Here is a 23655-nt window from a genome sequence, read left to right on the forward strand (position 1 = left end):
GGCGCACGGTAAGGGCGTAGCGGGTCCCCCCGAACCCGCCAAAGCGAGCCGGTCGACGCCAGCGCTTAGCACGGCGCTCGGCGCCCAGTACGGGCCTGACGGAAGACAGAATCCAGTCCCTCCCGGCCCTCCCCTCCCCCGGCCTGGCCGAGCTCTCCCTTCTATAAATATCAACGTCCGCGCTCTGGTATGAGGCGGCGGTGGGGTGACGTTCCGACTTGGGACAAGATAGACAAACTTCGGCCGGGGGGCAGGGAAGAGGGTGAGTCAGAGCCGGGGGTGGGCGGCTCCGGGGAGGCCGGGCCCATTGGGAGCGGGCGCCGAGGAAGCCCCCCGCCCCCAGCCCCCGGATCACGCGGGGGCCCGTCTTCTGGGAAACCACCTCGCTGTTTGTGACAACACCCGGGGGGGGGGGGGGGCCTCGAACCCTCTCCGGTCCCTGGCTCCGCGGCGCGGAGGGGAAATCGAGGCCCGGACCCACCTCCCGCCCCCGCGAGGTCACCTTGCCGACGTGGTTGCCCGTCCCCCCTCCCTCAGCCCTTTCGGATCCGAAGCTTTGCCCACTGGACCACCCTGCCTTCCCTCAGAGGTCACGGATGGAGATTTCCACTCCGCTGACCTGGGCTGACCCCGGCCGGACCTTCCACCCGGGGCTTCTGGATATTTGTTATTTGCTGAGCGCTCCTATGTGGCAGGCACTGTACCAAGCGAATCAGGTTGGACCCAGCCCCTGTGCCACGCGGGACTCGCAGGCCCCAGGAAGCAGCGCGGCTCAGCGGAAAGAGCCCGGGCTTGGGAGTCAGAGGTCATGGGTTTGAATCCCGGCTCCACCACCTGTCGGCTGAGTGACCGTGGGCGAGTCCCTTCACTTCTCAGTGCCTCAGTGACCTCATCTGGAAAATGGGGATTAAGACCGTGAGCCTCACGTGGGACGACCCGATGACCCTGTATCTAACCCCAGCGCTCAGAACAGTGCTCTGCACGTAGTAAGCGCTTAACAAATACCAACATATTACTATTGCACAGGTGAGGTGACTGAGAGGCACGGAAGTGAAGTGACTGGCCAAAGGTCACCCAGCAGACGAGTGGAGGGGACGGGATCAGAACCCGGGTCCTCTGGCTCCCAGGCCCGGGCTGTACCCACTAGGCCGTGCTGCTTCTCTAAAATTCTTCCCTTCAGTGCGCTGTGACCCCGTCCCGGGAGCCGGGAGCGTTGGAGGGGGTGGGGGAAGGAGTGGTCGGTAGCCTTTCTGGCCCTCTGGGGGCCAATCCCGGGGGTCTCGGCAAGCCAGGGCCCAGTAGTCAGGAGGACCCGGGTCCCTTCAGCTCGGGGACGCTCCCCTCCACCGGCCGGGCCTGAGTGACCCCCTTCTCCGCCTTAGGCCTCGGGGAAGAGTTTCCCCTTCCACCACCTGGTCCCGAGCGACCCCCCCCTCCTCTTCTTAGGGCTCGGAGGGGCGCGTTTCCCCCTCCGCCACCTGGTCCCGAGCGAACCCCTCCTCTCTCTAGGCCTCAGCTTCGGGGAGGGGCCCTTCCTCCCTTGCCACCAAGCGCCCACCCTCGCTCCGCCTAGGCCCGGGGGCCCTCCAACCCGGGGGGTGGTCCCCTCCGCCCCCTAGGCCCCAGTAACCCCCTCCTCCGCCTCCCCACCCCCAGCCCGGGGGCCGTCGTCTCCTCCCCCACCCAGGCGGACACCCCGGCCCCCGCCTCCCCCCTCCCCGTCCGGCCCCGGGCGCCTCTCCCAGCCGGACGGGGGCACTGGAGAAGATGCAGCTGTCGGGGGGCGGGGCGGGACGGGGAGCCCGGGCGGGGGGACGGGCGGGGGCGATCTCGGGATGGCTACAAATAGCCGGGCCGGCCGGCGGGGGGGGGTCTCGTGTCCCCCGACTCCGCCTGGGTCGTCGTCTCGTCCTCGTCCAGCGGCAGCCTCGCAGCTCCCCGGCCAGCCCCACCATGAGCTTCTCGTCGTCGTCCAGCCAGCGCGTGTCCTCCTACCGTCGCACCTTCGGGGGCGGCCCCGGCTTTTCGGGAAGCTTCTCGGGGGGCTCCCCGCTGGGCTCCCCGTCCTTCCCCCGCGCCTCCTTCGGCTCCAAGGGCTCGGCCAGCTCGATGACCTCCCGGGTCTACCAGGTGTCCCGCAGCTCCGGCGGGGCCGGCGGAGTGGGCGGGCTGCGGGCCGGGGGGCCGCCGCGGGGGATCCCCCGCTCCTCCGCCGCCGGGGCCTACGGGGCCGGGGAGCTGCTGGACTTCTCGCTGGCCGACGCGGTGAACCAGGAGTTCCTGGCCACCCGCACCAACGAGAAGGCGGAGCTGCAGGAGCTCAACGACCGCTTCGCCAACTACATCGAGAAGGTGCGGTTCCTGGAGCAGCAGAACGCCGCCTTGGCCGCCGAGGTCAGCCGGCTCAAGGGCCGGGAGCCCACCCGCGTGGCCGAGATCTACGAGGAGGAGCTGCGAGAGCTGCGCCGCCAGGTCGAGGTGCTCACCAACCAGCGGGCCAGGGTCGACCTGGAGAGGGACAACCTGCTCGATGACCTGCAGAGGCTCAAGACCAGGTGGGTGGGACCCTCCTGACCTCTGACCTCTGGGAGAGGAGACGGCAGATCCCGGGGGCCGACGGCTCGGCCGGGCAGGGGAGGGGCGTCGGGGGAGGGTGGGCGGTCGGGGGAGGAGGGGTGGACGGGGCAGGGGAAGGGAAACAGAAGGAGAGGGACGGGAAGGAAAGGGAAGGGACGGGAAGGGAACGGGAAGGGAAAAAGAGGGAGAGAGAGGAGGCAAGAGAGGGGAGGGGAAGGAAAGGGAGCAAGGGGCAGTAAAGGAGAGGGAGGGGAAGGGGAAGGGAAAAGGAGGAAAAAAGGGGAGGCAAGAGATGGGAGGGGCAGGAAAGGGGAGACAGGAGAGGGAAGGGGAAGGAAAGGGGGGACAGGAGAGGGGAAGGGGAAGGGGAAGGGAAGGGGAGGAAGGGGCAGGAGAGGGCAGGCGGGGGAAGGGAAGGAGAAAGGAAGGAGAAGGGAAGGGGAAGGGAAAAGGAGGAAAAAAGGGGAGGCAGGAGAGAGGAAGGGAAGGAGAGGAAGGGGAAGGAAAGGGAAAGGGGGGGAAGGGAAGGGAAAGGGAAAAGGAAGTAAAAAGGGGGGAAGCAGGAGAGGGGAGGGGAAGGGAAGGGGAGGCAGGAGAGGAGAAAGGAAGGGAGGCCGGAGGGAGTTGGAGCCCCTGAGAAAGCTCTCCTGGTTCTGCAGACTTCGCAGCCTCAGGCCCACCCACCCACCCACTCGCCCACCCCCACAACCTGCACCCAGAGACCCGCTCCCCGGCAGGGCTTCGGGCCTGGGGGGCTGGCAGGGTTAGGGGGTGACCTTGTTGCGGAAGGGGGGGGATCCCAGAGCCCTCGTCCCACCCTGCGGGCCCACTGGGCCAGGGGGATGCCAAGGGTGGGGGGAACCAGGCGGGGAAAGGAGGTGGGGGGTGGGGGCGCTAGGGGACCAATGCAGACCCTTCCACTGGCGGAGGGGACTCGGTCTGCCCCAGGCACAGAGGCTAGGAAAGGTGTGTTTGTGCGTGTTCGCCTTTCGCCCACTTGGGCTCCACGGCCTAGTGGTTCGAGCCCCGGCCTGGGAGCCAGAAGGACCTGGGTTGTCATCTCAGCTCCGCCACTTGTCTGCTGTGTGACCTTGGGCAAGTCACCTCACTCCTCTGGGCCTCAGTTCCCTCATCCGGAAAAGGGGGAATTGAGACAGGGAGCCCCGTGAGGGACGGGGACGGTGTCCAACTCCATTTGCTTGTGTCCACCCCAGCCCTCAGTACAGCAACTGGAACACAGTGAGCGCTTAACAAATGCCATCATCATCATTATCACCCCCGTTCTAATCCCGGCTCTGCCACTTGTCTGCTGCGTGACCTGGGGCGGGTCACTTGGCTTCTCTGGGCCTCCGTTCCCTCATCCGGAGAAAGGGGATCGAGCCCGGGAGCCCCACGTGGGACGGGGACTGTCCCACCCAACTAGCCTGGATCTACCCCAGTGCTTAGAACGGTGCTCGGCACGTAGTGAGCGCTTAGCAGATGGTATTATTCACTCTCTTTGAACTGAATTGTATATTCCAAGCGCTTAGTACAGTGCTCTGCACAGAGTAAGCGCTCACTAAATACTAGTGAATGAAATGAATGACTGGGGGACGGTGGAGGGCGGGAGAGGGAGGGAATCCAGACTCCGGGTTCCTGCTGGAAGTGTCCGTCTCCCCTCCCCGGTCATTCATTCATTCAATAGTATTTATTGAGCGCTTACTATGTACAGAGCACTGTACTAAGCGCTTGGAATGGACAATTCGGCAACAGATAGACACAATCCCTGCCCACTGACGGGACTTCAAGGCGACTGGGAGGGAGGAGGGAGGGAACGCGGTGGAGTTGGCCAAGGCCCTAGCTCCGGCTCTCCTCTCTACCTCCCTCTCCCCGTAGGCCCTGTACCCATCAATCGATCGATCGATCAATCATTGCTATTTATTGAGGGCTTCCAGTGTGCGGAGCATTGTAATAAGCCCCGGGGAGAGCACGCCTCCTCTAGGTTAGTGCTTGACGCGTAGTAAATGCTTAACAAATAGCATTATTTTTACGATAGTAACTGCGGTATTTGTTAAGCACCTAATAATTAATGTCATTATTATAACAATATGATTGTTAATAATGTTGGTATTTTTTGTTAAGCGCTTACTATGTGCAGAGCACTATTCTAAGCGCTGGGGTAGATACAGGGGAATCAGGTTGTCCCACGTGAGGCTCCCAGTCTTCATCCCCATGTTCCAGATGAGGTCACTGAGGCCCAGAGAAGTGAAGTGACTCGCCCACAGTCACACAGCTGACAAGGGGCGGAGGCGGAATTAGAACCCATGACCTCTGACTCTCAAGCCCGGGCTCTTTCCACTGAGCCACGCTACTTCCCAGTAGTGATAATTGTGATATTTGTTAAGCCCTTACTAATGTGCCAGGCGCTCTACTAAACACTGGGGCGGATACACTCAAATCGGGTTGGACACAGTCCTTGTCCCATATGGGGCTCCCAGTCTTCACCCCCATTTTACAGATGAGGGAACTGAGGCACAGAGAAGCAAAGTGACTTGCCCGAGGCCCCACAGCGGACAAGTGGCAGAGCCGGGATTAGGATCCATGACCTTCTGATTCTCGACCCCGTGCTCTATCCGCTGCACCGTGCTGCTTCCCCTAACTGCAAGATCGTTATTCGTTCGGTCGTATTTATCGAGCGCTTACTGTGTGCAGAGCACTGTACTAAGCGTTTGTCTGGCAACAAACAGAGACGATCCCTACCGAACAACGGGCTCACGGTCTAGAAGGGCAGGGAATGTGTCTACCAACCCTGTTATATTGTACTCTCCCAAGCGCTCTGCGCATATTAAGCACTCAGTAAACACCACCGGCCGATGGACTGATAAAATATAACAGAGTTGCTAGACACGTTCTCTCACGTCGATCTTAGAGTCTAGAGGAAAATAATCCAGTCCCACACTTTAAATCGAAGGCAGTCGAAGGGCACTGAATTCCCATTTTGCAGATGAGGGAACCGAGGCAAAGAGAAGTGAAGTGACTTGCTCAAGGTCACCCAGCGGACGAGTGGCAGAGCCGGGATTAGAACCCAGGTCCTTCTGACGCCCAGGCCCGGGCGCTACCCACTAGGCCACGCTGCTTCTCGGCCACCCAAACGGAGAGGGATGGAGCCATTCTTAGGACCCGCCTGACCTGTGGGTTGGTTCTCAAGCGGGATAATCCTCCTCCTCCTCCTCTTCCTCCTCTTCCTCCTCCTCCTTCTACTCTCTTCCTCCTCCTCCTCCTCTTCCTCCTCCTCTTCCTCCTCTGTCCTCTCGCCCTCTCCCTTCTCCACTCAGGTTCTCCAATTAGGAACTGATCAATTGGCCACCACAGTGAATAGATCCCGGGCCCGGAAGTCAGAAGATCATGAGTTCTAATCCCACTCCTCCATTTGTCTGCTGGGTGACCCTGGGCAAGTCACTTCTCTGGGCCTCAGTTACCTCGTCCGTAAAATGGAGATTGAAACCGTGAGCCCCACAGGGGACTCTGTCCGACTTGATTTGCTTGTGCTCCCCCCAGTGCTTAGTACAGTGCCTGGCACGTAGTAAGACCTTAACAAACACCAACATCATCCTTATTGTCATTATTAATATCCTGTCCTGTTTTCACGCCCTTATAACATGTTGATTCTACTACAATCAGAAGTAGTCAGAAGGACCTGAGCTCATTGATTTCATCATATTTATTGAGCGCTTACTGTGTGGAGAACACTGTACTAAGCACTTGGAAGAGGACAATATTAACAATATACGCATCCATTCCCTGCCCACAACCTGCTTTCTCCTCTCCCAGTTCCCCCCGACCTTGTGTGCTGTGTGACCTTGGGCAAGTCACTTCATTTCTCAATGAGAAACAGCGTGGCTCATCGGAAAGAGCCCGGACTTAGGAGTCAGAGGTCATGGGTTCGAATCCCGGCTCCGCCGCTTGCCAGCTTTGTGACTTTGGGCGAGTCACTTAACCTCTCTGTGCCTCAGTTACCTCATCTGTCAAATAGGGATTAAAACTGTGAGCCCCAAGTGGGACAACCTGATCACCTTGTATCCCCCAGCGCTTAGAACAGTGCTTTGCCCGTAGTAAGCGCTTCCCAAATGCCACCATTTATTTTATTTTAAGTGGGAGAGCTGGAATTAGAACCCACAACCTTCTGATTTCCAGGCCCGGGCTCTCTCCACTAAGCCACGCTGCTTCCCGATTAAGGCTGTGAGCCCCAGGTGGGATGTGGACGTGACTAATTTGATGATCCTGTATCTCCCCCAACGATTAGTATAGTGCCTGGCACACAGTAAGAGCTTAACAAATACCTGATAAAAAAGCAAAAAGCTCTCTCGCATCACCCATCTCATTTTCCCCTTCACGACAACTTTGCAAATTAGGGAGCCCAACATCGTTCTCCCCGTTTTCCAGGTGAAAAAAACTGAGGTTCAGCGACTTGCTTCAGGCTGGTGGCAAGACTTGAACTCACACCCGAATCTAATCCCTTCTCTCCCTAAACCCTCCTTTCCTCTTCCCCCGCTCCCTTCTGCGTCGCCCCGACTCGCTCCCTTTCTTCATCCCCCCTCCCAGCCCCACTTACCGCTTACGTCCATCTCTGTCATTCATTTATTCATTCAGTGGTATCTATTGAGCGCTCACTGTGTGCAGAGCACTGTACTAAGCGCTTGGAAAGTCCGATTCGGCAACAAAGAGAGACAATCCCTGCCCAACAACGGGCTCACGGTCTAGAGGCGGGGAGACAGGCAGCAAAACAAGTCAACAGGCATCAACAGAGCCTGTCATTGGGCAGGGATGGTCTCCATCTGTGGCCGAATTGTCCTTTCCAAGCGCTTAGTACAGTGCTCTGCGCATAGTAAGCGCTCAATAAATACTATTAAATGAATGAATAGAAATAAATAGAATTATAGATATATAATGGATATACAAGCGGTGTGGGGCGGGGAGAGGAGGCAAGAGCAAAGGGAGCGAGTCGAGGTGACGCGGAAGGGAGGGGGAGCTGAGGAAAAGGGGGCCAAGTCCTGGAAGGCCTCTTGGAGGAGGTGGGCCTCCAGTAGGGCTTTGAAAGGGGGGAATAGATAGACGAGATAGACGAGAACGATGAGGTCAGCGCCAGAGGAGCGGAGTGGGTGGGTCCATCTCCCCCTCTAGATTATAATAATAATAACGTTGGTATTTGTTAAGCGCTTACCAGGTGCAGAGCACTGTTCTAAGCGCTGGGGGAGATCCAGGGGCATCAGGATGTCCCACGTGAGGCTCACGGTCTTCATCCCCATTTGACAGATGAGGGAACTGGGGCACAGAGAAGTTAAGTGACTTGCCCACAGTCACACAGCAGGGATTCGAACTCATGACCTCTGACTCCCAAGCCCGGGCTCTCTCCTCTGAGCCATGCTGCTTCCCATAAGCTCGCTGTGGGCAGGAAATGTACTAATAATAAGAAGAAGATGATGAATGGTATTTGTTAAGCGCTTACTATGTGACAGGCACTGTTCTAAGTGCTATTAAATGTGTCTATTATTAGTAATAATGATAATAAAAATGGTATTTGGTAAGCCCTTACTACGTGCCAAACACTGTTTTAAGTGTTGGGGTAGGTACAAGGTCATCAGGTTGTCCCATGTGGGGCTCACAGTCTTCATCCCCATTTTACAGATGAGGGAACTGAGGCCCAGAGAGTAATAATAATAATAATGGCATTTGTTAAGCGCTTACTATGTGCCAAGCACTGTTCTAAGCACTGGGGTAGGTACAAGGTCATCAGGTTGTCCCACATGGGGCTCACGATCTCCATCCCCATTTTCCAGATGAGGGAACTGAGGCCCAGCGAAGTGAAGCGACTTGCCCCAAGCCACACAGCCGACAAGTGGCGGAGCCGGGATTAGAACCCGCGACCTCCGTCTCCCAAGCCCGGGCTCTTGCCTCTGAGCCACGCTGCTTCTTCCATTGTCCTCTCCCAAGCGCTTAGTACAGTGCTCTGCCCACAGTAAGGACTGGATAGATACGACTGGACGAATGAAAGAATGAATAATAATGATGTTGGTATTTATTAAGCGCTTACTCCGTGCAGAGCACCGTTCTAAGCGCCGGGGGAGATACAGGGTCATCGGGTCGTCCCACGTGAGGCTCACGGTCCGTCTCCTCTGACCCTGGACCGGCAGCTCCTTCCGGGCAGGGAACGGATCTGTCAACTCCGTTGTCCGGACGTCGCCCAAGCGCTTAGGACAGTGCTCTGCCCATAGTGAGCGCTCCGGGCATCCCAACGATTGATGGATTCAGCGGCATTTATCGAGCGCTTACTGTGCGGCGAGCACCGGGCGAGAGTCTGGGGGAGGGCGAGGGAAAGGCACATTCCCTGCCCGCGGCGAGCTGGCCGTCTAGACTGATTTGGCCTCGCCTGCTTCTCCTGTCCTGCCCAGGCTCCAGGAAGAGATCCAGTTGAAGGAAGAAGCGGAGAACAACCTAGCGGCCTTCCGGGCGGTGAGTTTCCCTCTCCCGCAGGCCCCGCTGCCTCCCCGGCCCCGGCCCCCCTCCGGCCCGTGCTCGCCCAAGCCCCAGAGGGGCGGACTGGGCCCCAGAAGCGGCTGGGCCGGACATCCCAACCTGGGGGAGGTGGATATTCATTCGCTGAATGTATCGAGCGCTTACTGTGTGCAGAGCACTGGACTGAGCGGTCGGAGGCTACAGTTGGGCAACAGAGGCCATAATAACGACGTTGGTATTTGTTTACTGCGCTTACTATGCGCAGAGCACCGTTCTGAGCGCTGGGGAGATACAGGGGAATCAGGTGGTCCCACGTGGGGCTCACGGTCTTCATCCCCATTTTCCAGATGAGGTCACTGAGGCCCAGAGACGCGAAGTGACTCGCCCACAGTCACACAGCTGCCGAGTGGCAGAGCCGGGAGTCGAACCCGTGACCTCCGACTCCCAAGCCCGGGCTCTTGCCACTGAGCCACGCTGACCATCCCCGCCCCGACGACGGGCTCGCGGTCTGGAAGGGGGAGACGGACAGCGGAACAGAACAAGTAGGCAGACGCCATCAGAATAGATAAATGAGATACAATAATAATAAGAACGACGGCCTTTGTTAAGCGCTTACTATGTGCGAAGCACCGTTCTAAGCGCTGGGGAGGACGCAAGGCGATTGGGTTGTCCCACGTGGGGCTCACAGTCTTCATCCTCCTTTGACAGATGGGGTAACTGAGGCACAGGCACTCCCCCGGTCGTCTATCTGTCAAATTGATGACCTTGTATCTCCCCCAGCGCTTAGAGCGGTGTCCGGCACATAGTAAGCGCTTAACAGATGCCATCGTGGCTCGGTGGAAAGAGCCCGGGCTTCGGAGTCAGAGGTCATGGGTTCGACTCCCAGCTCTGTCACTTGTCAGCTGTGTGACCGTGGGCGAGTCACTTCGCTTCTCTGGGCCTCAGTTCCCTCATCTGTAAAATGGGGATTGACTGTGAGCCTCACGTGGGACGACCTGATTTCCCTGTATCTCCCCCAGCGCTCAGAACGGTGCTCTGCGCATAGTAAGCGCTTAACGAATACCGACATTATTATCATCATTATTGTTGTTATTAATAAAATGGGGTTGAAAACCGCGAGCCCCACGTGGGACGGGCACTGTGTTGCTTCCATCCACCCCAGCGCTTCGAACGGTGTGTGCCACAGAGTAAGCGCTTCACGAATATCACCGTTATCATCATCTCCCATGGGCCCGACCCCGGACCGCCTCCTCATCTGTTATTTTTCGGTTTGTTTTTTTATTCCATCTGTCCCGGGGGGCGGCCGGACCCCTCCCCTCTCCTCGCCCCGCTGTGCCCCGACCAGGACGTGGACGCAGCTACCCTGGCCCGCATTGACCTGGAGCGGCGGATCGAGTCCCTGAACGAGGAGATCGCCTTCCTGAAGAAAGTGCACGAGGAGGTGAGGACCTGGGGAGCGGGAGGGAAAGAGCCCGGGCTTGGGAGTCAGAGGTCATGGGTTCGAATCCCGGCTCTGCCACTTATCAGCTGGGTGACTGTGGGCCAGTCGCTTCCCTTCTCTGGGCCTCAGTTCCCTCATCTGTACAATGGGGATTAACTGGGAGCCTCACGTGGGACGACCCGATGACCCCGTATCTCCCCCAGCGCTTAGAACGGTGCTCTGCACGTAGTGAGCGCTTAACGAATACCAACATTATTACACCCCCATTAACTGGGCTAGTAGGAAGAGCCCGGGCCTGGGAGTCAGAGGACCTGGTTCTGATCCCGGCTCTGCCACTTGTCAGCTGGGTGACCTTAGGCAAGTCACTTCTCTGGGCCTCAGTCTCCTCAGCTGTAAAATGGGGATGGAGACCGTGAGCCCCACGGTGGACGGGACACCGCGACCAACCCCATTTGCTCGTCCCTACGTTTGTGAATAACCCCGACGGCCCCAAAGACAGACGGACTTTGGAGCAAATGAAACCAAAGAGGTCTCTGGGAGGCCAAACGGTCGGACTCGGATGAGCCGATTTTGGCCGGACGATGAGGGGGCCGGATTCCCCGGAGGAGACACTCAGGCTAGGGAAAGTCCAGGGAAAAGGCGGAAGGGGCGGAGGGGCGGTTAGATGGACAGACACCCTCACAACCGTAACGGAAGAACCGTTAGAAAGGTCGCGGATTACGGCCGAGGACGGCACCTTCTGGAGAAAGTCTATCCGTGGAGTCGCTGTGGATCGGCAACGACTCGACGGCACTTAATAATAGCCCCGGCGCCTAGTACGGTGCCAGGCACATAATAAGTGCTTAACGGATACCATCACTATTATTATTATTATTATCTACCCCAGCAATTAGAACGGTGCCTGGCATGTATTAAGCACTAAACAAATACCACTATTCTTATTATTTACCCCAGCGCTTAGATCAGTGCTTAGAATGGTACAAATACCACGGTAGCTATTACTAACACTGTAATCATTATCTATCCTAGTGCTTAGAACGGTGCCTGGCACCTAGTGAGCGCTTAACAAATACCACAATCATTAGTAGGATTATTGTCAATATTATCTACCCCGGAACTTAGAACAGTACCTGGCACGAATTAAGTGCTTAACAAATACCACAATTTTCTTCTTCTTCTTATTGTCATTATTATCTACCCCAGCACTTGGAATGGTGCCGGCACCTAGTCAGCACTTAACAAATACCATTATTAATATTATTATTGTTATTATTGTCTACCCCAGCACTTGGAATGGTGCCTGGCACACAGTAAGCTCTTAACAAATACCACAATGGATAGAGCCCGAGCCTGGGAGTCAGAAGGTCATGGGTTCTAATCCCAGCTCCGCCCCTCGTCTGCCGTGTGACCTTAGGCAAGTCACTTCACTTCTCCGGGCCTCACTTCCCTCATCTGGAAAATGGGGATGAAGACCGCGAGCCCCACGTGGGATGGGGACCGCGTCCAACCGGTTTGGCTTGGACCCGCCCCGGCGCTTAGAACAGTACTGGCACATACTAAGCTCTTAACAGATATTATTATTATTGTTATCATTAGGAGATCCGGGAGTTGCAGGCTCAGCTCCAAGAGCAGCAGGTGCAGGTGGAGATGGATGTGTCCAAGCCAGACCTGACCGCCGCCCTCAGAGACATCCGGGCTCAGTACGAGACCATCGCTGCCAAGAACATCTCCGAGGCCGAGGAGTGGTATAAATCCAAGGTGCGCCCTCCCTTTCCCCTCCTTCCCCCCTCTGTCTATCTGTCAATCGATCGATCGATCGACCGATCATCGGTATTGCTATTGTCCTTGTCTTTTACTGCCAGGTTCCTGTCTGTCCGTCTCCCCCGATTAGACCGTAAGCCCGTCAAAGGGCGGGGACCGTCTCTATCTGTTACCGATCTGTCCATTCCAAGCGCTTAGTACAGTGCTCTGCACATAGTAAGCGCTCAATAAATACTATTGAATGAATGAATGGTATTTCCCGCCAAGATCGCCTCCGAGGCCGAAGAGCGGTACGAATCCTAGGGGGACCCTCTCCTTCTCCTCCTTCCCCGTCTCTGCCTATCAGTCAATCTGCCTATCAATCGTTCGGTCGGTCAATGGTATTTATTGAGCGCTTACTGCGTGCAGAGCGCTGTACTAGGCGCTGGGAAGAGAACGATATCACAGACACATTCCCCGCCCACCACAAGCTTGAAGTCTAGAGACCGGTCTGCGGCTCCCCTCCGGCTCCCCGTCCGACCCCTCTCCCCTCCCGGCCCCGTCCCCCGCGCGCTCCGCTGGGAGCCGAACCCCTTCCGGGACCAACCCCCCGACCCTGTGTGTCCGCAGGTGTCGGACCTGACCCAGGCCGCCAACAAGAACAACGATGCCCTGCGCCAGGCCAAGCAGGAGATGATGGAGTATCGTCACCAGATCCAGTCCTACACCTGTGAGATCGACGCCCTCAAGGGCACGGTGAGTGACAGCCGGGCCCGGTGAGGGGCGGGTGGATGTGGTGAGTGACAGCTGGACCCCGTGAGTGGCAGGAGGGCCCAGTGACAGGGGGACGTGGCGAGAGGCAGCTGGGCCCGGTGAGTGGCGGGTGGAAGTGGTGAGTGGCAGCCGGGCCCGGTGAGGGGCGGGTGGATGTGGTGAGTGACAGCTGGACCCGGTGAGTGGCAGGTGGGTCCAGTGACAGGGGGACGTGGCGAGTGGCAGCTGGGCCCGGTGAGTGGCGGGTGGATGTTGTGAGTGGCAGCCGGGCCCGGTGAGTGACAGCTAGACCCAGTGAGTGGAAGCTGGACTTGGTGAGCGGCAGGTGGATGCGTTGAATGGCAGCTGGACCCGGTGAGTGGCAGGTGGATGCGTTGAGTGGCAGCTGGGCCCGACGAGTGACAGCTAGACCCGATGAGTGGCAGGTGGATGTGGTGAGTGACAGCTGGACCCCGTGAATGGAAGGTGGGCCCATTGACGGGTAGATGCACTGAGTGGCAGCTGTGGCTTAGTGGAGAGAGCCCGCGCTTAGGAGTCAGAGGTCGTCAGTTCGAATCCCGGCTCCGCCACCTGTCAGCTGGGTGACTTTGGGCAAGGCACTTCACTTTTCTGGGCCTCAATTACCTCATCTGTCAAATGGAGATGAAGACTGTGAGCCCCACGTGGGACAACCTGATCACCTTGTATCTCCCCCAGCGCTTAGAAGGGTCTTTGACCCCTAGTAGGTGCTTAACAAATCCCATCATCATCATCACGTGGTGAGTGGCAGGTGGATGTGTTGAGTGGCAGGTGGGCCCGGTGAGCGGCAGCTGGACATGGTGAGTGGCAAACTAGGCCCAGCCCGGGTTCTGAACTCTCTCAGTCGATCAGCGATGTTCACCGAGCGCTTAATACGTGCCCTTGGGAGAGGACAATAGAGTGAGTGGACATGATCCCTGCCCTCAAGGAGCTTCCAGTCTACCGGGTGCAGAACACTGTACTGAGCGCTTGGGAGAGGACAATAGAAGTAATAGACTCGATCCCTGCCCTTGAAGAGCTTCCAGTCTGTGTGCAGAACACTATACTAAGCACTTGGAAGAGTACGGAAGAGCTAGTAGAATCGATCCTTACCCTCAAGGAGCTTCCGGTCTACTACTGCTAATAATAATGATGGGATTTGTTAAGCGTTTACTATGCGCGAAGCACTGTTCTAAGCGCTGGGGGAATACAAGGTGATCAGGTTGTCCCACGTGGGGCTCCCGGTCTTCGTCCCCATTTGACAGATGAGGGAACTGAGGCACAGAGACGTGAAGTGACTTGCCCAAAGTCACACAGCTGACAAGTGGCAGAGCTGGGATTTGAACCCAAGATCATACTGTGAACAGAGCATTACTATGTGCCAGGGACCATAGTAAGCGCCGGGCTAGATGCAAACTGATCGAGTTGGGAACAGTCCCTGTCCCCCACGGAGCTCTCGGTCTTAATCCCCATTTTGCAGATGAGGTAACTGAGGCCCAGAGAAATGAGGTGACTCGCCCAAGGTCACTAACAGCAGACAAGCGGCGGAGTCGGGATTAGAACCCAGGTCCTCCGACTTCCAGGCCCGGGCTCTTTCCAGTAGGCCGCGCCGCTTCTCCGAGGTGGGATTCCACGTTCCCTGTCTTTCAGGGCAACTTTTTCGACTCCAAAGTGTACCCCCTCCACATCTCTGTGACCCACTCATATAATAATAATGATGATGGTATTTATTAAGCACTTACTATGTGCCAAGCTCTGATCTAAGCGCTGGGATAGATACGAGGTCATCAGGTTGTCCCCCGTGGGGCCCACAGTCTTCATCCCCATTTCCCAGATGAGGGAACTGAGGCCCAGAGAAGAATCCCTCCCCTCAGCACTGTGCTCATTTGTATATATTATTTATTCCCCTATTTATTTGCTAATGAGGTGTCCATCCCTTGATTCTATTTATCGTGATGATGTTGTCTTGTTTTTGTCCGTCCGTCTCCCCCGATTAGACCGTGAGCCCGTCGGTGGGCAGGGAGGGTCTCTCTCTGTTGCCGAATTGTCCATTCCAAGCGCTTAGTCCAGTGCCCTGCACATAGTAAGCGCTCAATAAATACTATTGAATAAATGGGTGAATGAATGAAGCGGCCGGCCCAAGGTCACCAGCGGAGCCGGGATGAGAACCCACGACCTCTAACTCCCAAGCCCCAGCTCTTGCCCCTGAGGCACCGTACTACTACTACTACTAATGTTGGTACTTGTTAAGCGCTTACTATGTGCAGAGCACTGTTCTAAGCGCTGGGGTAGATACAGTGGTAATCAGGTCGTCCCACATGAGGCTCACCAGTCTTCATCCCCATTTTACAGATGAGGGAACTGAGGCACCGAGAAGTGAAGTGACTTGCCCACAGTCACACAGCTGACCGGTGGCAGAGCCGGGATTCGAACCCATGACCTCTGACTCCAAAGGCCCGGGCTCTTTCATTGAGCCACCGCTGCTTCTCTTTCTTCTTACTAAGCGCTCGGAGAGGGCGCGAGACAATGATAAGCCGACACATTAGAGAAGCGGGCGTGGCTCAGTGGAAAGAGCCCCGGCTTGGGAGTCAGAGGTCATTCATTCATTCATTCAATAGTATTTATTGAGCGCTTACTGTGTGCAGAGCACTGGACTAAGCGCTCGGAATGGACAGATCGGTGACAGATAGAGACGGTCCCTGCCCGTTGACGGGCTCACGGTTCTCATCGGGGGAGACGGCACGGACGAGAACGATGGCGATAATAGAGTCGAGGGGAAAGAACATCTCATTAAAACATAGCAAATCAATAGAATCGGGGCGATGTACATCTCATTAACGAAATAAATCGGAGCGATGAAGATAGAGGACAGTCGAGCGGGACGAGCACGGTGCCGAGGGGTGGGACGGGGAGAGGGGGGAGGAGCGGAGGGAGATGGGGGAGAAGAGGGTTGAGCTGCGGAGAGGTGAAGGGGGGCGTAGAGGGAGCAGAGGGAAAAGGGGAGGTCGGTCCGGGAAGGCCTCTCGGAGGAGGTGAGCTTTAAGTAGGGTTTTTGAAGAGGGAAGGGAATGATTTGGCGGGGGCGAGGAGGGGTTCGAATCCCGGCTCTGCCCCTTGGCAGCTGTGTGACTGTGGGCAAGTCACTTCACTGTGTCTCAGTGACCTCATGTGTAAAATGGGGGATGAAGACCGGGAGCCTCACGTGGACGACCCGATGACCCCGTATCCTCCCCCGGCGCTTAGAACGGTGGTCCGCCAGAGTAAGCGCTTAACAAATACCAAGCTTCCCTGAGGCCGCCGTGCCTCGGCCCCGGCCGGCCTCCTCCCGTCCCGACGCCCTCTGACCTCCTTGTCCCCCTTGGCCAGAACGACTCCCTTGATGCGTCAGATGCGGGAGCTGGAGGAGCGCTTCGCCGGGGAGGCCAACGGCTACCAGGACAGCATCGCTCGGCTGGAGGAGGAGATCCGCCACCTCAAGGACGAGATGGCCCGCCATCTGCGCGAGTACCAGGACCTCCTCAACGTCAAGATGGCCCTGGACGTGGAGATCGCCACTTACCGCAAGCTCCTGGAGGGCGAGGAGAGCAGGTAGGGGGTGGGGATGGGGAGGACCCCGGGGGCGCTCGTCCTCTACACCGTAACCTCCGCTTTTACGATATAATGATAACGTTGGTATCTGTTAAGCGCCTACTAATGTGCCCGAGCACCGTTCTAAGCGCTGGGGTGGACCCGGGGTCATCAGGTCGTCCCACGTGGGGCTCACGGTCTTCATCCCCATTTTACAGATGAGGTGACCGAGGCACCGAGAAATTAAGCGACTCGCCCAAAGTCACCCAGCTGACAAGTGGCAGAGCCGGGGTTCGGACCCGTGACCTCTGACTCCAAAGCCCGGGCTCTTTCCAGTGAGCCACGCTGCTTCCCAATATAATAATGTTGGTATTTACTATTTCATTCATTCGATCCTATTTATTCATTCATTCATTCAATCGTATTTATTGAGCGCTTACTATGTGCAGAGCACTGGACTAAGCGCTTGGAATGGACAATTCGGCAACGGATAGAGACGGTCCCTGCCCACTGACGGGCTCACGGTCTATTTATTGAGGCTTATTGGTTGCAGATCACTGGATTAAGCACCTGGGAGAGTACATCACAACAGGAAACACGCATTTCCTGCCCACGGCGAGGGATTGTCTCTATCTGTTGCCGAACTGTCCATTCCAGGCGCTTAGCACAGTGCTCTGCACATAGTAAGCGCTCAATAAATAAAGCGCTCAATAAAGAGCTCAGAGAAGCAGCACGGCTCACTGGAAAGGGCCCGGGCTTTGGAGTCAGAGGTCATGGGTTCGAATCCCGGCTCGGCCACTTGGCAGCTGTGTGACCTTGGGCAAGTCACTTCACTTCTCGGTGCCTCAGTTACCTCATCTGTAAAATGAGGATTAATAATAATGTGGGTATTTGTTAAGCGCTTACTATGTGCCGAGCACTGTTCTAAGCGCTGGGGTAGACACTGGGGAATCAGGTTGTCCCACGTCGGGCTCACGGTCTTCATCCCCATTACCCAGATGAGGGAGGCGAGGCCCAGAGAAGCGAAGTGACTTGCCCACCGTCACCAGCTGACAAGTGGCAGAGCTGGGGTTAGAACCCACGACCTCTGACTCTCAAGCCTGACACATACCATCATTTTTTTTTTCCAGGCTGTCAATCAATGGTACTTATTGAGAGCTGACTGAGTGCAGAGCACTGTATTAAGCGCTTGGGGAGAGCCCTGTACAACCGAGTTGGTAATAATAATAGTAACAATAATTATGATGGTATTTGGTAAGCACTTACCATGTGCCTTGCGCTGTTCTAAGCGCTGGGGGAGATACCAGGTCATCAGGTTGTCCCACGTGGGGCTCCCAGTCTTCATCCCCATTGTCCAGATGAGGGAACTGAGGCCCAGAGAAGTGAAGTGACCTGTCCAAAGTCACACAGCTGACAGGTGGCAGAGCCAGGATTAGAACCCGGGTCCTTCTGTCCCCGAGGCCCTGGGCTCTACCCACTATGCCAGGCTGCTTCTCGATAGAGCACAGACCTGGGTGGTGAACCCCATGTGGGACAGGGTCTGTGTTCAACCTGATTAGCTTGTATCCACCCCAGTGCTTAGAACAGTGCTTGGAACATACTAAGTGCTTAAGAAATTCCACAGTTATGATTATTTTTAATAATAGGAAATAATAATAATGGCACTGTTCTGTAGCGCTGGGGGATACAAGGTGATCAGGTTGTCCCACGTGGGGCTCCCAGTCTTCATCCCCATTTTACCGATGGGGTCACTGAGGCACAGAGAAGTGAAGTGACTTGCCCACAGTCACACAGCGGAGAAGTGGCAGAGCCGGGATTCGAACCCATGACCTCGGACTCTCAGGCCTAGGCTCTTTCCACTGAGCCACGCTGCTTCTCTGCGAGATTACAGCGGGCATCTACTAAGCATTTAACGAACAGAAGCAGCGTGGCTCCGTGGTAAGAGCCCGGGCTTGGGAGCCAGAGGTCATGGGTTCAAATCCCACCTCAGCCGCCTGTCAGATGTGTGACTTTGGGCAAGTCACTTCACTTCTCTGGGCCTCAGTGACCTCATCTGGAAAAGGGGGATGAAGACCGGGAGCCCCACGCGGGACAACCTGATCACCTTCTATCCTCCCCAGCGCTTAGAACGGTGCTTTGCACATAGCAAGCGCTTAACAAATGCCATCGTTATTATTATTAAATACCGAAAAAGAGAGAAAAGAGTGGGGTTAGGGAACGGAAAGCCAGGAGAACCTTGGCTCGTCTGACACGAACTTTGACCTTTGAACTCCCATCCAGGATCAACCTTCCCATCCAGAGCTTCTCGGCCCTCAACTTCCGAGGTGAGTAGGGCCGGGGACGGAGAAAGGAGGCAGAACGGGGCGGCTCCATCGTATCTACTGAGCACCGACTGGGTTTCAGAACAGCGTTACTGAGCGTTCGGCGTCCACAGGGAGCCGCAGGCTAGAGACAGACGTGAATCGAATCGATAAATGACAGATCTCGGACGTCAGCGCCGTGGGGGTGCGGACGGGAGGGAGAAAGGGCCGAGTCGAAGCACGAAGGGAGACGCAGAAGGGAGCGGGAAAAGAGGAGGGGAGGGCTTAGTCTGGGAAGGCCCCCCCCGGAAGGCTTTGAGGGCGAATGCGTCTCTTTATTGTTTTATCGTCCCCTCCCCGGGGCTCACTACAGTGCTTCGCACACACTAGGCGCTCGGTAAATGCGATCGAATGAGTGAAAAGGGGTTGGCGCGGGAATCACTCGATCAACCGTATTCATTGAGCGTTCACTGTGTGCAGAGCGCCCCACGCAAGGTGGGAGATCGATCTACGGGGAGGGGATCAGACCAGGTCAGATCAGGGGATGGAGCGGGGGGCGTCTGCCTGAAGGTCGGGGGGCCGGGGGGCGTCCTGGACCCCGACCTAGCGGGATCGTTCGACAGAGACGAGCCCAGAGCAGCGAGGCTCGGAGGTCCACACCAAGAAGACAGTGATGATCAAAACCATCGAGACCCGGGATGGAGAAGTGAGTACATCCCCCCACCCCCACACCAGGCCTCGACTTCCCCCCACCATCCCATCGTCTTTCTTCCCCGTCTCCCGTCGGTCTCCCTCCCTCCGTCCACATTCCCAACCCAACTTCGCTCTCCTTTCCTTCTGTCTAATAATGACGACGACGGCATTCGTCCAAGCGCTCACCATGTGCCGGTTCTAAACGCTGGGGGAGACACCAGGTCGTCAGGTTGTCCCCTGTGGGGCTCACGGTCCTCATCCCCATTTTCCTGATGAGGAGACTGAGGCTCAGAGAAGTCACAAATACCAAGATTATTACTATGATCATCGGGTTGTCCCACGTGGGGCTCACGGTCTTCATCCCCATTTTCCAGATGAGGGAAGCGAGGCCCAGAGAAGCGAAGTGACTTGCCTAAGGTCACCCAGCAGACAAGGGGAGGAGGCGGGATTAGAACCCATGACCTTCTGACACCCAAGCCCGGGCTCTATCCATTAAGCGTGCTGCTTCTCCCTCCTTCCCCCCGGCACCTCCATTTCAGAGCATCCCCCCAACTCTTCTTCACCCCCTTTCCATCCTCCCCCGTTCTCTCCCCATCTCCCATCCTTTTTTTTCCCCTTTTCTTTTTTTTAATGGTATTTGTTAAGCGTTTACTATGTGCCAGGCACCGTCCAAAGGCCGGGGAGAGATAAAAGACAATCAGGTTGGACACGGTCCCTATCCCACATCGCACTCGCTGCCTTCATCCCCGCTTTAAAGCTGAGGGAACTTTCCAGATGGAATACTTCACTTCTCTGAGCCTCAGTGTCTTCATCTGTAAAATGGGGATGAAGAGGGGGAGTCCCACGTGGGACACCGGCTGTGTCCATCCTGATGAGCTTGTACCTACCCCAGGGCTTAGTACAGTATAAAATATACTAATAATTACAGCGGCCAGCACATAGTAAGGGTTTAACAAATGTCATTAAAAAAACCCCAACCAAAGAAAAATAGGTTCTCCTACTCCCGTCCTGTCAATAATAATAATAGTATTTGTTAAGTGCTTCTATGTGCCAAGACTAAGCGCTGGTGATAATAATGATAATGTTGGTATTTGTGAAGCGCTTACTATGTGCCGAGCACTGTTCTAAGCGCTGGGGGAGATACGGCGTAATCAGGTTGTCCCATGAGGCTCCCAGTCTTCATCCCCATTTTCCAGATGAGGGAACTGAGGCACCGAGAAGTGAAGTGACTTGCCCAAAGTCACACAGCTGACAGGTGGCGGAGGCCGGGATTAGAACCCACGACCTCTGACTCCTAAGCCCAGGCTTTTCCCACTGAGCCACGCTGCTTCTCTCATCAATCCTCCGCTACTTGTCTGCTGTGTGACCCTGGGCAAGTCACTTAACTTCTCGGTGCCTCACTTCCCTCATCTGGAAAATGGGGATTAAAGTGCGAGCCCCGTGTGGGACAACCTGATCGCCCTGTGTCTACTCCCATTGCTCAGAACGGTGCTCGGGCACATAGTAAGCGCTTGACGAATACCATAATAATAATCATTTATCAAGCGCTACTGGTGCCGAGCGCTGGACCGAGCACTTGGGAGAGGACGATAGAACGATTTAATTAATAATGCTGGGTATCTGTTAAGCGCTTACTATGTGCCGAGCACCGTTCTAAGCGCTGGGTAGACACAGGGGAATCAGTCGTCCCACGTGGGGCTCACCGTCTTCATCCCATTTTCCAGATGAGGGAACTGAGGGCCCAGAGAAGTGACTTGCCCACAGTCACCCAGCTGACAAGGGCAGAGCGGGGAATCGAACCCATGACTCCGACTCCAAAGCCCGGCCTCTTGCCACTGAGCCGCCGCTGGATTTAATATTAATATTCCCTGCCCACACTGTGCTAACTGCCTCCCGCCCCGTCTTCCACCTCCCTCTAGATCGTAAGCTCGTGGCGGGCGGGGACTCGGCGGCTCGCCCTCTCCCAAGCGCTCAGCACAGCGCCCCGCACGCCGCTAAATCCCACCGGCCGCTGTCGTTCCCCCCGCAGGTTGTGAGCGAGGCCACACAGCAACAACACGAGGTGCTCTAGAAAGCGACATCGTCCCCGGAGAGGTCCTTCCCGCCGCCCCCCCCCCCCCCAACACCCTCCTGAGACCGCCCCTCCGCCACGGCCCCGAGCCTCACCCGCCGCGGAGAACCTTCCGGAACCCGAGACCACCGCCTCACCGCCCCGCACGCTTAGCCCCCGCCCGGTGCCCGCGGGCCCCCCGACCCCCGAGCTGTCCGACGTTGGACCCGATGTGAGAAGCCCCCTCCTCGCCTCCCCCGGCCCCGAATCCTCGTCCCTGGGTCGCCCCCCGCTTCCTCCCCGACCGTCCCACCCGAGCAGGCTCGGGCCTGCTCCGTCACGGGCCCGAAGGACTGGGGGTGACGGTGGGCCGGGGGGCGGCTCCGTAATCCGGCCTCTCGACACCCCCAAACTCCCGCCTTAATAGCAATAATAACGTTGGTAATCTGTTAAGCGCTTACTGTGTGCCGAGCACTGTTCTAAGCGTGGGGTAGACCACAGCGGTCATCAGGTTGTCCCACGTGGGGCTCGCGGTCTTAATCCCCATTTTCCAGATGAGGTCACCGAGGCACGGAGAAGTGAAGTGACTCGCCCAAAGTCACACAGCTGACGAGCGGCAGAGCCGGGATTCGAACCCATGATCTCTGACTCCAAAGCCCGGGCTCTTTCCACTGAGCCACGCTGCTTCTCTAGTGTCCCCCACCCCGGGTACAGTCGGCCGATCGTGTTTATTGAGCGCCGACTGTGGTGCGAGCACTGGATAAGCGCTTCCCCCATTTCCCGCTCAGCCTCTTCCTCCAACAGGGATTGGCTGAGATGCTTCAGGTCAGTCGGTCGTACTTCTTGAGCGCCGACTGTGTGCGGAGCACTGGATAAGCGCTTCCCCCTTTCCCGCTCAGCCTTTTCCTCCAACAGGGATTGGCTGAGTTGCTTCAGTTTAGTCAGTTTAGTTCAGCTTGGTTGTACTTACTGAGCGCTTACGACAACAAAGAGACGTCCCTAGACCGTAAATTCATCATGGACGGGGAACACGTCTCCCTATTCCCTCGTAGCGTCCCGTCCCAAGCATTCAGAACAGTGCTCTGCGCGTAGTAAGCGCTCACCACATGCCACCGAAGGATCGATCGATCCCCATTTAATAATAATAACCGTAATAATAGTATTTGCCAAGCGCTTACTCTGGGCAGAGCACTGTCGAGGGGCTCCGAAGTTGGGGATAGGAGTCCCAAGGCCCCAGGCCACCACCTGTGGGCGGAGGAGACGACCAGAGCTCACCTCAGCGTCCCCTTCCCCGCCTCGCGCCCGCCTCGGTTCCCTCCCACCCCTGTGTGTCTTCTGGCCTGGCCCAGGAGGGCCGAGGAGGAGCGGGCGGCCCCCGAGGGAACCCCGAAAGTGCCGTATGTGGGAGCAGGAGCCGGAGAAGGAGAAGATGAGTGCGGGAGGCGATGCGGAGGAGAGGGAAGAGAGGCGGAGAGCGCGGCCCCGGGCCCCGGCGGGGGCGGGCGAGGCCTCACCGATCCCCCCTGCCCCGTTTTGCCCCCTCAGCCGGGGGCTTTCCGGGCAGCAACAATAAAGAGCAGAGCACACTGAAGCACGGACCCCTCCCCTCCTTTCCGCGCCGCCCGCTGCCCCCACCCGCCAGGCCCAAAGTCCGGGTTCTCTCCCCCCCTTTCTTTTTGAATGGCATTTAATACTACTACTACTAATGATGACGGTATTTCTTAAGCGCTTACTACGTGCCAAGCGCTGTTCTAAGCACGGGGGTAGTTACAAGGTCATCAGGTTGTCCCACGTGGGGCCCACAGTCTTCACCCCCGTTTGACAGATGAGGGAACTGAGGCCCAGGGAGGTGACTTGAACAAGGTCACACAGAGGACGAGTGGCGGAGCCCGGATTAGAAGCCACGGCCTTCCATTCGTTCATTCAATAGTATTTACCGAGCGACTTACTATGTGCAGAGCACCGTAACTAAGCGCTCGGAACGAACAAGTCGGCAACAGATAGAGACAGGCTCACGGTCTCAT

The 23655-nt window shown here is 56.9% G+C and overlaps 1 protein-coding gene across 1 annotated transcript; it reads left to right on the forward strand.

The window, feature by feature from the left end:
• The first annotated feature begins 1864 nt into the window (after positions 1-1864).
• DES (desmin) lies at positions 1865-21743 on the forward strand. Its single transcript, XM_029064316.1, is given in 10 exon segments — positions 1865-2555; positions 9006-9066; positions 10415-10510; positions 12107-12268; positions 12881-13006; positions 16388-16396; positions 16398-16609; positions 18869-18912; positions 19512-19594; positions 21611-21743. Coding segments are annotated over 10 exon segments (1437 nt in total). The 5' UTR covers positions 1865-1953; the 3' UTR covers positions 21653-21743.
• Positions 21744-23655: the final 1912 nt, after the last annotated feature.

Source organism: Ornithorhynchus anatinus, chromosome 1 (assembly GCF_004115215.2).
Source record: "Ornithorhynchus anatinus isolate Pmale09 chromosome 1, mOrnAna1.pri.v4, whole genome shotgun sequence".
Lineage (NCBI taxonomy): Eukaryota > Metazoa > Chordata > Mammalia > Monotremata > Ornithorhynchidae > Ornithorhynchus > Ornithorhynchus anatinus.